At 35.4% G+C, this 15,016-nt stretch overlaps 3 protein-coding genes across 3 annotated transcripts in view; 2 read left to right on the top strand and 1 right to left on the bottom strand.

Moving 5' to 3' along the window:
• The window catches only part of LOC140153093 (dynein axonemal heavy chain 6-like), a 156,243-nt gene extending 151,092 nt beyond the window's left edge, over positions 1-5,151 (top strand). The window contains 1 exon segment of the mRNA XM_072175712.1: positions 4,797-5,151. Coding sequence (XP_072031813.1) covers positions 4,797-5,045 — 249 coding nt within the window. The 3' untranslated portion in view covers positions 5,046-5,151.
• LOC140153090 (toll-like receptor 2) lies at positions 100-2,558 on the top strand. The gene has a single exon (XM_072175710.1). It carries the CDS (start codon positions 738-740, stop codon positions 2,085-2,087), a length of 1,350 nt encoding a protein of 449 aa, XP_072031811.1. The 5' UTR covers positions 100-737; the 3' UTR covers positions 2,088-2,558.
• Positions 5,152-9,186: 4,035 nt separating the features above from the next.
• Positions 9,187-15,016, bottom strand: part of LOC140153087 (dihydrolipoyllysine-residue succinyltransferase component of 2-oxoglutarate dehydrogenase complex, mitochondrial-like) — a 38,132-nt gene continuing 32,302 nt past the window's right edge. Inside the window, exon 15 of the mRNA XM_072175707.1 lies at positions 9,187-14,545. Within this exon, the coding sequence (XP_072031808.1) occupies positions 14,411-14,545 (135 nt within the window). The 3' untranslated portion in view covers positions 9,187-14,410. The remainder of the gene's footprint in view (positions 14,546-15,016) is intronic.

The following is a 15,016-nucleotide window of genomic DNA, read 5'->3' as shown; positions in this document are numbered from 1 at the left end:
GGAACTGTTTGTATCACATTCTATAGGATTTAGTCCAGTACCATACATTGAATATTGGAATGAAACCAAATGGTCAGAACTTATCACAAGGTTACCAGCTTCACTAGCTACACTGCATCTTGTGGTATATATGGACAGTGTATTTGAAACTGTGATGGCTGGATCATTATTGCACTCATCTGTGTCATCTATGGAAATTGTGTATGGTGCTTCTCTGTCAATTGAAGATGATGCATTAGTGATGTTTCCATACCTACAAAATGTTAGCATACGTGTTAATAGTGTTAATCTAGCTAATCTAAATCTATCCAAATATGCATTTTGCAGCTTATCACAACTTAAGTCACTGGATCTCAGTACAAACAGGCTTACTGAATTTCCTTATGAAGCACTGGCAGTGCTTGCAGACTCGCTAACACACTTGGACTTGAGATATAATAACATGCATGATATAACTTTCGATAAGCAGTATATCAATTTGCAATTGGAATCCCTGGATGTCTCACATAATCCAATTGGTGAATTCAATTTACGGTCATTCAGCAAACTGACTGATGTGCATTTGAAAGATATTAAGACAGATAGCATTTGGGTGTATGACATCAGTACAGCCCTCCGATCTATTTACATTTCACCCAACGAAAATGTAGCTACACTTTATTATGCAATCTCTATGCCATTGTGTACAACAGCGCCTGGACTAAGGGAAATAACCTTCAATAAACTTTGCTTCCGCAATGATACATTTCAGCTTGTATGGGGTAAATGTTCATGTCTCATTTCACTTGTCATATCAGACTCTGTGGGAAATATTTTTTGATACGCAACAACTTTCCCATTTCCCCCACCTTGAAAACCTGACATTATCAAACTGTACATTGTCATCAATTGATCATTTCCTTCTTGAGAGTCATAACCTGCAATATTTAGATTTGAGTAGCAATAACATAGTCAGTATTAATGGTAATGACTTTTCCTCACTGACAAACCTCAACCACATGGATCTCAGTCAAAATAAGCTAGAAAGCTTACCAGAAAAACAGTTTCATCATATGTCAAATCTTGCCTACCTGAATTTGATTGGAAACAAACTTGTCAATTTGAATGGTTTGAAAGGACTCCATGGTATACAAACACTCATTGTTTCTGACAATAGATTGACTACACTTCCTACCTTCTTGATGAAAGAGCCGTATAACTTGCAGAGTGTTGATTTTGGGAACAACTCATTTACTTGCACATGTGATATAAAGCCCCTACAAGATTGGATATTGAAAGATGAGAGAACATTTATAGATCCACATTCTATGTACATATGTCAGTTTCCTAAAGCCTATTTTGGAGATGGTATCACAAAAGTTAGTTTAGACTGCAGTACTAGTCTACACCCTGCATACTACATTCTCATCAGTAGCTTGTCAGGTCTGCTTGTAATTTGTGTAATAGTTGCTACCATTTACAAGAAATTTCGATGGCGGATACATTACAGATTCTGGGTTTTGTTTTATCAGAGAAGATATCAGCGATATGTAGACAATGATGACGATGCTGATATCATGAATAGTGATGATGAGGATGATGTTGATGCAGATCACAGATATGAAGCACCAATCATGCGGCGTCAATATCATGCTTATGTTGCCTACCACAGAGACAATGAAGCATGGATAAATGATCAACTCGTTGCAAACATTGAAGATGGACCAGAGCAGTTCCGGCTTTGTATGAAAGAAAGAGGTGATATTCCAGCAGGGCACTATATTCTCAATGCAATATGCCATGGCATTTATAAAAGTCGCAAAACTATCATAGTTTTATCAGAGAATTTTATGGATGATGGATGGTGCCATTATCAACTACAGATTGCACAAATGAGATTGGTTAAAGACAATGAGGATGTACTTATTCTTGTTCAGATCGGAGAAATTCCAGACAACAAAAAGACATTGTTGCTTCGTCAGATATTATGTAACAAGGAAGTGTTGAAGTGGACTGAAGACCTGATTGGGCAAGAGTTGTTCTGGAATCAGTTGAAGATGGAACTACGTAAACCAGCACGAGTTGATCGTAGATTTGAAGACGTTTGAAACAGAAGTCACAAGAAACTTATTTAGAATATTTCTTGATTGGTCTTAATACTAAAATGTTTTGAATAGTTTCATAATTTTATTTTACTTTGACGGAGCCATTGGAGAGAATATGTTAAGGATATAAATTACTGCACCTCTCAGTTCTGAAATAAATGAAATTTTGTTAAAATAATGACTACAATTCGTTCACCTCACAGTGTCATGAGATATTGCCCAAAAAGTTATACAGATATTACAATATAAAAGGAAGCACCAACAAAGTTTTTAAATAATACCAAAGCTATCTACAGAGTATTGTCGCCAGGCAGGAGAAACCTCATTATGTAATTTCAAATTTCAAATGCAAAACTGTATGTAAAAAATGAGCCCCAATATGAAAATCTGATATGTGCAACTGTGGTCAAATTCTTTTTTTATGTGCCAACTTGAAGAAAATGTCCTACTGACCTATTGACCTATACCTATTGATACTTCCTTTTTAAATGTATAAGTGTCTTTAATTGGTCTGTTAATTGGGCTATTCCAGTTGAAATCCACACTACCCCTGTGGACAATTTTGGAAATATCTTCCACAGGAGGAGTATGTTTTTCAAATGTAATTGGTCAAGGTTAATCATTTAGAAACCCATATTCCCCCTGTATTATGGCTACCTATAATCTTCTACAACCGGAGCGAGTATTTCAAATGGAAGTTACCCAATTTGCCTATTCTAATTAAAACTCATACTCCCTTTGTGGAAGATGTCAGCTAAGTCTTCCATAGGGGTAGTGTGGATTTTAAATAGAATAGCCCAAGAACAGTTTTTTTGTGTCTCTTGCAAAATGACAAAATTGTTACATATGAGGTTTTGTCATTGGGGCATACTCTTTACCTGAGGTTTGCAATTTGAACTTGAAAAGTACATGAGGTTTATCCTTCCCTGCAACAGTATATTCAATCTTTAAGATGTACATGTAGAATGATTTTGTAATTAGGATCATATTAACTTTCCATTGCTTTTGTGAGATATATGCCAGCTAGTTCTCTACTTATACATGATTTCTAAATTGAATTTACATAACTATTAAGACTGTACATATGGAAGCAATAAACAAATATCATTTGAAACTAATAGTCTGCCATTATGCATGCTGTTTGATTTCTTGACTTATCATCATAAGCAGAATTTCAATTGCTGAGTGAATTGAATTACAGTACTATTTTATTTATCAACTTTAGATGAAAATATATATTCAAATTTTTTAGGGGAGTATTGATTGTGACAAAATTTGACTTTAACTTTCCCACTTTCCACACCCTCTCAACCAGGTCACTTGTGCCTGGCCAAAGGTTCATCAGTGTTATCTCCTAGATTTCATCTGTTAATGCCTAGCATATATGCTTGACATAAAATAAATAAATAAATAAGGCTGATATATTTATTCTGATTTAGGCAGGAAACACAGTTACATTGTAACTTTTCTATTTAACAGCTTATAGCTGCAAAAATAAAAGTATAAGTATTGAACCCGGGAAAATGTGTTTTCTTAACTTTTCCACTTCAAACTCCCCGTTGTATCTATAATTTATATCTTCTCATCAGGCAAACATGTTTAAAATGCGGATCATTTTCTTCAGCCAAATATCTTCATTGGCAGATATATTTCTTTGCAGCCAAATCATGGTCAAATTGTTTCCTAACAAAATATCACCATTTGAAACATGACCTTAAATGCGGCTCAACTTGTAACTCCAGTTACTTTTTTTGGGTCTAATTTGCACATTTGTTATGATAATAATTTATATATTTTGCATTGAAATTACTCTTGTCCTTTCACATGCTGTATGTCTTGAATGGATAAGCGGATTGGCCTCAGATATTCTAGGATAGGTAGGCCACGATTAGAAACTCTAGCTGCTTTATTTTGGGTCTAGTTTGCTTATTCAACAACGCTTCAAGAATAAAGCGTTGAGAACCGTGCGAGCAGTGGCGTAGCGTAGCTTGGGCCATCATCCTATTAGGGGGCACCGACCATGATTGGGGGGACACTGGGTCTGATTGGGGGGCACAAGCTGTTTTTGGGCAATTTTCCTCTGGGATTTTCCAAATTTGCAATCGATTGGGGGTCACTTACGCATGTACCCCCCTTCCGTGCCCCTTTGATGCTACGCCACTGGAGCCCAGAACCTCCAAATTTTAGTTTAAATCATTGTATATCCATATTTGCCGGAGACATTTTTTGTTTATGGGAGGGAATGATATTGGTCAGATTCAAGCCATAGCATTTCTAAAACAAGTGACCTTCAAAATTCCTTCTCATTAGCCTTTCTGAAAAGCCCCTTGGTTATTTACACCCAAAACATTGTATCAGTAAAAATACCCAATAGTTTTAAAATAGCACCGTCGTGACAATTTCTGAAAGGCCCATTGGTTATTTTCCCACAAAAACATTGTATCAGTAAAAATACCCGGTATATTTTAAATAGCATTGCCGCAACCGGCCTGTCGCTGTCGCGGCCTCGCCGCTCCCCCCTTGTGACAAGGATCGTCGGCAAGGATCGTGATTCACAAATTGGTTGCAGTCACAAGCCAGACAAGATCTCCAAATTAAGGATATCTAGGCAAAAGAGAATCCAGACATTGACTTACACCTATCCAGTCACCTAATAATCATGCAATTAGTAACTTACCCATTAAAAAATCTCTTTGTTATACTTTCTTGCAGGCTGCACAAGATGATGTACTAGCATCGCCAACAAGTTCTACTGCTGGATCCAGAAGAGCTAGTCTTGCCAGCATCATGACCAAAGAAGTATATGTGTGCCCTCTATACCGTACCTCACAAAGAGCCGGTACATTGTCATCGACTGGACTTTCCACAAACTTTGTGACTGCAGTGAGTCTACCATCTCACCATCCTCCTGATGTATGGATCACCCGAGGTGTGGCTTTGTTGTGTCAACTTGATGATTGATTGACTTAGAATAGCTGCCCTGCCTGAACTACACTTGTTGCAGAGCCAAAACGTTTCAGTCCTTATCTGTAACATCAGTAGCATGCCATGGAGTGGCTTTGGCAGCTTCAGCTAATCATGCTATTTTGATCACATTTAGATCGACAGGTGATTTCTGGGCATGCTCCGGAGTATTGTGGTATTGTTAGAATGGTATGGTGTAAACATTATTCACTTTTGTGCCAAAATGAACTATTTGCTCTATATATTTCACCATAAACCGGTGGACTGTCTAGTAGAATGTGTGATGAAAGCGACAGAACATTGATTCAATGTGCAATATAATGTTATCAGCAAGCCATGTTGCAGAGCAGCAATACAGGCAATTTTTAAGCACAATACATATTCGCTGATGAATTTTAGAAATGTTTGAATTCCAATATTTCTTTCCTTTGATACTTTTGATATTTTAATGTTTGGGACATATGCTTGTCCTCCAGCCAAGCAATGACAATTTGTTTACATAGCAAATGTGACTATTGAGGATGACGTCACTGAGTAATCTGTTAAGATTTTCTGTGTAATTTCATATTAAATTTGACACACAACTAGTTTGGCTGCCTCAGATTTTGGTAACTGCCCACTTTTTTCTTATCTTATTAATATTATGTCCCTGGTTTATTCCGCTGTAGCAACTAGACAGAACTAGCGATTGTACACAGATTATGTTTGGAACAATATAATGCAGTAAAAACCGCCATTTCTGCCAGGGTGTCGGCAGCCAACTGGTGGTTATAGTAAAGAAGTAGAGAGATTCAGAGTAACGCATCTGGTTAGATGGTGAGAGGCAGAGAAAGTGTGAATCTGTTGTCTTGAGAATCCTTAAAAGTAAAGCCACGATTGGACTATTTCCGTGATTTTCCATTTTCCACTATAAAGCACTGAAAAAGTTAAAACAAACATGTTTTAAAAGCGTAATTTGTCTTACCTTTTACTGTAGTATGGCCAGAATCGTGCATCATAGGCCTAGAATTAATACTAGATTGGATTGTTTAATGGTTGATTACTGCTAAATAATCACTTTTCTTTGTTTTATTTGCAAATCAACACAAAAGTTAGACATTTTACACAGTTTTTCACTATTTCTGTGAGCAAATCCCGAATTCCGTGAATTTGTCAGTTTTTCCGTATCACGGAGAAATCGTGGCTTTACTTAAAAAAAATTGTTTGCAATAATTGTTTATGATAATTGCATAATTGTCACTGCTGATTGATGGTTTATATTAACATACTATGAAAATTGCTGAATATACTTGTAAATAGATTGTACATTTTACATAAAATATCAAATGAGCTATAAATACAATTTTAACAGTATAACCAGTCCGTCCATGAGTTATCCGTCCAGAACAGAATAGCTTAAACATTACTGTATGTATTTATATTGTAAATTTTATGAAGCTAAATAATAATTTAAAAAAATCAATGACTATTTCTATATGTTATTCAACAGTTTGTCCAGTCTGTCCATCAACTAGTATTCCGGCCACTAGAGTAACTAATAATTAGTTTGCTACATTTAATGATCTATGCAATATTTTGACTGGCCTAAAATTTGTATAAGTCACCGGTAATATTACTGAGTGTCTTATAATCCAGCAATACACACATTTAAAGAGGAAACCCCACCAGAGCAGTTCTTCAGGGATGAACCAAACCTGCCTGGTTATCAAATTAATCAGTGACAAGGTTATTTCTGAATTTGATAGGTGCTAATTGATGTTTTAATGTTATTGCATGAATTAGCACCTTTCAAATTTAGAGTTAACCTTGTCACTGATTAATTTGATAATCAGGAAGGTTTGGTTCTCCCCAGAAGAACTGCTCTGGTGGGGCTTCCTCTTCAAGAGAAAATTTGTATTTCCATGTGTATAGTGAGAAATATTTCCATAATTTGTACATTGTTGTATGTATTTATATTGTAAATTTTATAAAAACTAAATAAAAACTAAATGAACTATAATATTGTATTATTAAACAGTTTGTCCAGTCCGTCCAAAAACTAGTATTCCATCCAACAATTAGTATTCCGTCCACTACAGTAACAAATAATTAGTTTACTACATTTACAAATTCAATATTTTAATTGACTATTTGTTTGTATTAATTGTATATGTTCAGTGACCAAATAATAATAATATGTGTGTCTTATCAACACATACACAAATTTCAAAGATTATTTGTGGTGAAATCAAGTAAAATCAGTCTGAAGTTGGACATATTGAATTTTCAGTTTCTTATAGTATTGTAAACAGCTTTTGCAAAGCTACATTTTGCAGAAAACCCCATTGAATTTGGACAACCAGTTCAAAAGATGTGAGCAGTTAGTTTCCAAAACAATAGGAAACAAAAGGAAATACTTCCTTTGTTTGGCTATATCTCAAAATTAATATTTCCGACTTCCGACTGATTTGGCTTGATCACATCACATTTGACATTTTATTTCTATTTCTATGTGTATACACCAATCCGACTTCGCCATTACTGCGGTGTCCCCGATGTAAAACTGCGGTGTCCCGAGGTCGGGGGTTCCACCTTCCACCCATTATTTATTGCGTGCTACACAGAATTATATCCGGGAATTGTACACAACAGTGATATTCAATACACGATCATAAGTATTGAATTACGAATTAAATCTCCCGCTCTGGTACATCTGTGTTACCGTCAATAGAGGGCCAAATACAGTAAACGCTTCTCGGATTGGTGTATAGTAAGAACATTTTCCATCTATATAAACACATCAAAAGAAATAAGTCCCCCTCTGAACATGTCGTCTTAACATTGTAAGGTTTTGTTTTGTACCAATAAAACTAACTTTGAAATAATTATATGACTGTTTACTAAGTGCTGTGTGAAAATGAGAGATTTCCATGACTTCAGGGCTGAATGAGCCTAAATTGAAGGCAAAAACTGCCCTTTTCAAAAGTCACAAAGTAGGCCATGCTTTTCACAAAAGTTGATTCATGGCTTGTTACTAATGGAAACCCCCATGTGTTTGAGTGCAGTTTAAAATCCTCACCAAGTGAACATTTACTGTAATGTGTATCAATTCTTGATCATTCAGCCATGCAAATCCCCTTGGTGCAGAGTTCAGCAGAGTGAGTTGTAAGATGGCCAGTTCCATTCCTTATCCCAATACACCTTGCAGTTACCAAGCATAGGCCTACTTTGTGACTTTTGGAAAGGGCAGTTTTTGTCTTCGATTTGGGTTCATTCAGCCATGAAGTCATGGACATCTTTCATTTTCACAAAACACTTACTTAACAATCATATGATTATTTCTAAGTAAGTTTTATTGGTACAAAGTTTTACTTTACGATGTTATGACGAAATTTTCAGAGGGGGACTTATTTCTTTTGATGTGTTTATATAAAAATGTACATTTAGAACAACTATTGAAATGGACTGTATTAGATATCAAATGTTTTGTATAGAAGCTGTGCATGTATAATGTGTTTTATTGTTCATATAAAGATATATTATTGTATTATGTGGAACTGCATAAAGTTACAATAAAAATGAGAGTTTGTAAGTATTGCAGTTGTATGTGTTCATTTATGAAGTATTAGACCTTGGCATGCATCAAGTACACTTATGCCCAACATATAAGGTCCACAACTTTAAGTTCCCCCTAAATACTTTTTAAAAGAAATCAAATAATATTTGACGAAATGCAAACGTGTAAAATGCTTTACACATATGGACCAAATTATAGTGTCACACATCATTGTGTTCAGTCACAATGGTTCATTATGTCAAAAAAGAGACCGTTTTAAACAGTGTTAAAAGTTGCATCAGAGTCCATAGGAGTCAACTCTCAAACAGTAGGCCAGGTCTATTCCAAACTGCTATGGACTCGGGTGCAACTATTAATATGCTTTTTCTTTCTTTTCTTAAACCATTGAAACCACTGAACACAATGATGTGTGACGCTTTTAATTGGTCCACATGTGTAAAACAAACACACCCTTTTACATTTTTACATTTTGTAAAATATTTTGGATTTATTTTAAAAAGTATTAGCCATAAAAAAATTTTACTTGGGGAGGTAAAGAATTCTTGAGAGGGTATGAGACAAAAATTTCACAAGACAAAAACCTTGAATTTGAACAACATGTTTTATTTCACATGTGATGCATTTCTCATGAAGACAAAAACAATGGAACAATTATTGTTTTGAGACCCAACCATGTATCATATCTATCACCTGATAGAACACGGGAAAGTTGAGGCGGAACACCAAATAAAAGTAAAATAATACTAATACTATGTCCCATGTTCTATCAGACAATACTTTCATTGTTATTAGCAGATCAACTTCAAAATCATATCTGAATGTAATTTACATCCTCTTTTTATGGCTATTTTTATTAACTTCCAATGCATGAACTTGGCGAATCCACTGTGCGATCACTGTTGTGTATACAATGTTACAACCAACTGAAACGATACATGCAATCAGGCTCCATTGTCCATACTGCATTATACCCTTCTGTAAAATTCACACTGGCATCATCTTGGCAATATTCTAAAAATGGGTTGACAAAAATGATAATTAGCCCAGTTGAGAATATTGTCATTTGGTTAAGCTTGGACAGGGATTTGGTTCAAGGAATTAAGAAAACACAAAAATACATTTCTTGGGAAATATATACAGAGTTAATTCATTGAGTGGCTCGGATCAAGTCTTCAGTAGTTTGCCTTATTATCATTACATAACAATACTTTTTGTTGTAATTTATTTCCTTCAAAAAAGTTTTCAAGCAAATCAAGGAGTCCACAATAGAGAGCTGTCAAACAATAGAGAGCAAAGAAAAGGAGTTACAAAATATATTTAGCCTAGGTATTTGTTTTTTCTTCCATGTGCCCAGTCCAGAAGATATACACTCATCAAAGTAATTAAAGGATCAAAAAATTTCATTCAATATTTTTCACAAAAAAAACCTTTCAAGATGTTTTAAGTGCCAGATGAAACAGCCATGACAAGATTTGTTTTTCAATGTTTAGTAGCGCATGGACAAGGCTACATAATATAAAAAGATATTTCGATTAGGTACAAGTATGGTCAAGATAATCTGGATGAAGTTTTTCAATCCTTCAATTACTTTGAGAGTGTATTACCCTTTCCACGATGTGTTACTTCCCTCGACTGATTTGCTATTCAGTGCAACATGGGTCGATGGTGACAAGAAATACCACGATTGGAAGATCTGGATGAGCTCTGTTAATATCTGTTCCAGCATCGATGACACCTCTGTCACTTTCAAAGAGGTATTATAGTGATTTGATGAGACAGGTGCTCTGTTCAATTCTCAGCAAATCAAGACTATTGACTGCAGAGTTACTTGCTCCATTGCATTCACACACATGGAACTCCTCTGACAGTGAACAGAATTTATCCAGCGTGACATCACAAGGTGTCACCGCAGCTGGAACTTATAACTGAAGTATTTTTTTGTCACTATCGACCTATGTTGCACTGAATAGCAAATCAGTACAGGGAAGAAATGCATTGTGGGAAGTGTAAGATGTCTTCTCTGGGCCCAGTCTAGCATTTTCTTCGCTGGCCGGGAAAAACCTAAGCGCTTTTGGCCCCTACCAACAGGTTACATAGGTTTTGCCTTAAACATGTTCAGGGGCCAATAACACAGTTTTTTCATGCCCAACAACAAAATGTGAAACAGGAGTTACAAAAACTATTGTTATGTAATACCAAAGATTTGAACCGAGTCATATTGGTAAACTACACCTCAACAGGCATTGCATAATTTAGAACACTTCAAAATGGGACATTTCAGTAGATGTGTACACTTTTTACAATATCAATATCTGAAATTATGAATTGTTTCCGGGAACCATCTTATAAATTTCAGTTATTTTTGTTTTCAAAATTCACTTGACACAATCTTTCAACATCAGCAATTCAACAATTTAGAACGGTTATCTATCCGACCAAATATGTACATTTTGTAATTCCTACACAATGAAAAGGCAGTCTCTACCACTTCAGTCACAAAAACGCTTGAGTAGGCCTATATCTTTGATGTATGTGATGAATGCATGCAATTATCATAATCTTGAATGAGAATGGGACATTGTCCTCGTCATTTAAGTTGAACATACTCTAAAGATGGCAGTCTTGTGAATTGTAGCATACATGTTTTGCCATCAACATTTTGTTTCTCAACCAAATGCTTTTATTTTCTTCTTGACTAAACATTTACTGTTGCAGTAAAATATTTTTTGTAATTAAGAATGAAGCAGCCTCTATATATGCATCACCACAGCAGGGCTTTGGGCAGTGCGAGACAAATAAAAGCCCAAGAAATTATGATATCAATCATATTAAAAATATTTTGGCACAACAAGTCACCCGAATCTGTTACTTCTTGGAACACTTAACAAAGCTTTCAAGTCAATATACCAGTTCAACAGAAATACAGGTTCAGCTGAAAATAATTTTAGCTGCCTTGGATCCGTTTATAGGTAAAATATCTAATACTCGATCATGAGAGCCCGTACCTTCTATGTACTGTTGCATCAGCGCACTTTTCGTGGAACAGACTGTGATTGGTCAATTCCCAATGTGCTTTCTCCGTAAGCATGTGGTCTTGCGAAGTATGCTCGTCACAAATATCTGTGTACCAAAGTTGGCTCTCCTGATCAAGAATTGGATATTTTGCCTATAGTAGTAATAGTAATAATTTAAGCAATGTTGTTCATGAAGATATTTCACAAGTTGTGCATTCTTCATCTTGAAACAACTTTATAGAACAGTCATCAATCACAAACCTAAAATGGCTACATCTCACCACTATATATAGCACAATATTTTAGCCAATTGGTACACAACTCATTTTGCAGATACTGATTGAGTACTGTTAGACACTTAAAGCTACACAATTTATCCTGCATGAAGCCCACACATAAAGTTTGTTCGGCTGATAAAAGGCAGAAAAAATAAAGACTCATAACACCGTATATTGATATAGAATGGCATGCACGCAGTTGGGTGCAGTGCTTACGCTAGTTGTGTGCTGTGTAATGCGTGATTGACACAAGCATATGTGAATTTACACAAGCGAGAGTTGGGAAATTATTGACACACGCATTAACAAAAGCCGAATAATTTTCTGCCTTATATAAGCTGAATAAACTTTAGCTGGGGTGATAAGTCCATGGTTTTTGGTGCTTACAGAGCCAAGTTACACACTCATGCCCAAATATTGCATTTTTTAAGTATTGAGATTGAAAGGTCAATGTACTTTATTCTTGACATTTACGTTTTCACTCACACACATTGTATATATTTGATATTGATAGTTCCTTCACAAACAAAAACAAGCTTAAGACACCTATATGTAGCAAGCTGAATTCACTAATACGTGAAGAAACTTTTTAACTTTGGTATATTATCATAAAGTATAACTAATTTATTGTTGGAACAAATTTTATGCTCCTCTGCCATTTGAAGTTCATAATGAATAAATGTCTCTCCTCCCAATGCAAAAATGGCTTGTATTTTAGACACAATCTTTGTACCCGACACTAAAAAAATATTTGTGCGATGTTCACCTATGTATTGTAACACGGGCTGGCCGTAAATCATCTGTTTCTTCCCCTCATTATTTGCACTTCATAACTTCTTATCAGTACCCTGTGTATGTGCGACTGTTCATCAGTACAAGTTTTTGTGGTACAGCACTGCAAACTCATGAACTATCATCATTCTCTTTTAATAGAATATACAGTGAAAACTGTATATATACAGTGAAAACAGCATGGACCTTATGGGCTAACTGGTTTATAGCAGCACTCAAAGAATACAGGGGTGATTCTATTCTTATTTTCTGCAGTAGCCCAGTAAAATGAGCAACATACAATGGATGGGGGCTACTTTTCTGAATTCTTTAAGCCTTGCTGGTTAGGTTAGTTCATTGGATTCCAGTTCAAATCTGTACACCCCTATGGAATGGATGGGGGCTACTTTTCAGGAGAATGTAAATTCTTTAAGCCCTGCTGGTTAGGTTAGTTCTCATTCAATAGGCAACTGGACATATACAGTGAAAACAGCATGGACCTTATGGGCAAACTGGTTTATAACAAAGCTCAAAGAATACAGGGGCGATTTGACCTATATTTTCTACAGTAGCCTTGTCAAATGTGCAACATGCAATGGATGGGGGCTACTTTTCTGAATTCTTTAAGCCCTGCTGGTTAGGTTAGTTCATTGGATTCCAGTTCAAATCTGTACACCCCTATGGAATATATGACATTAACCTCTCACGCAGGGGATGTGAATTTCAAATGAAGTTACCTAAATGGGTAACTCCATTTGAAATCTACACAACACTGTGTGGGAGATTAAGGTCATGTCTTCCATAAGTGATGTATGGATTTCAACTGGAATAGCCCATTATACATATTACTAACAATAGGGTAGCTTGTATCAGTCTTTTCATGCGTCCGTTCCTTTGTGGGCATCCCTAGTCAACCTGAGAATGGTTCAAAGTAATGAATACTTCTAACATTTATCATGCAAACAATTTCTCTAATAATAATAATAAATAAACATTAGATAAAGATAAGAAGTTGATAGGTTCCTTCATAGAACATCCAATTTTATGTGTCAACTGCACTGTTAACAGTTACAATATTTGATTAACAAAATTTAGTAAAAACAATTCTTTATCAAAAACTGGGACATACTTCAACAAAAAATAAACTTCAACTCGATTGCTTTAGTATTATGAGTGTGAGCACGTCTTTGTGAAATTTGGACCTAAAATATCGTACTCTAAAATAATCAAGCAAATTATGACCTTTTTAGATGTGGAACATACAGATAAATATAACCTAAACAAAAAATGGTTTAACTTTGACAAATTAATCAACACTTATTAACATAATAAAAATTTTGATTTGATACAGTATGTCTTCTGTAATAAGCTTTCATTGGTTGCAAAAGTAAGTCAAATTTTCACTTAAAAAATGATCCAAGAAATCAAACTCCAATTCAAATGTCTTGTGAATCATGCTTTTAGACGGATAATTGCTGAGAGCAACTGATTAAAAACAATCACACTTCTAATACATCGATGCAACATCACATAACAGTCATATACATTCTGTATTCATTCCATCGGTAATCAAGTATTACATATTTTTCTTCAATTTGGTTGAAATTTGCACCTAAAATATAACAGGCATATATTCATTCATCTCACATTCTGTTGTATTGTAATGTACAATTGACCTAAATACAAGAACAGTTATATCTGGTATATTACTCTACTCAAATTTTCAAATATCATTTATTATTATTACATATCCATGAGCAAAGTCCTTGGATCTTCTACACCGGATTTGATTTTCTTTAAGAATGTGACTGCTTCCCTGCCGTCGATTAAACGATGATCGTATGTCAAGGCTACGTACATCATAGGTCTGATTTCAATCTGGTGAAGAGACAAAAATGGCGAAATGCTGGTCAATATTTAAAATTTAATTCACTGATATCATCAGATTTAACCCTCAAGTGAATAACAACAAAGCAAATTGTGTGCAACGGCATCCCAGGGCCACCGAGACGTGGGGTGGGCAGAATTTCCAAATCATCCTGCTAATGCAATGTATATACTAGTTGATATGCAAACAATTGTACGTAAAATTTTAAAGCTAACAAATATGGAAAAATTGGGGCCAAAAACTGGGCCAAAGGCAGCGCTCGAAATAAGGCGCGTCCTTGCGTCAAATACCCGTGAAAGTAGGCGCGGTACGGGTCCGTGTGACCCGTAAAAATTGAACCATGCAAAGAGCAGAAAATCCTAGTTTTAATGTTCCACTGGAAAATCTGGTTCACATAATAGGTCCAGCTCCCTGAGTACACTTTCATTTTAGTTTCCCATCAAGTTTTCAACCCAGGTTTT

Source organism: Amphiura filiformis, chromosome 5 (genome assembly GCF_039555335.1).
Source record: "Amphiura filiformis chromosome 5, Afil_fr2py, whole genome shotgun sequence".
Taxonomy (NCBI): Eukaryota; Metazoa; Echinodermata; class Ophiuroidea; order Amphilepidida; family Amphiuridae; genus Amphiura; species Amphiura filiformis.
Note: the sequence above shows the minus strand (reverse complement) of the source record. Positions and strands in the feature narration are given on the sequence as shown.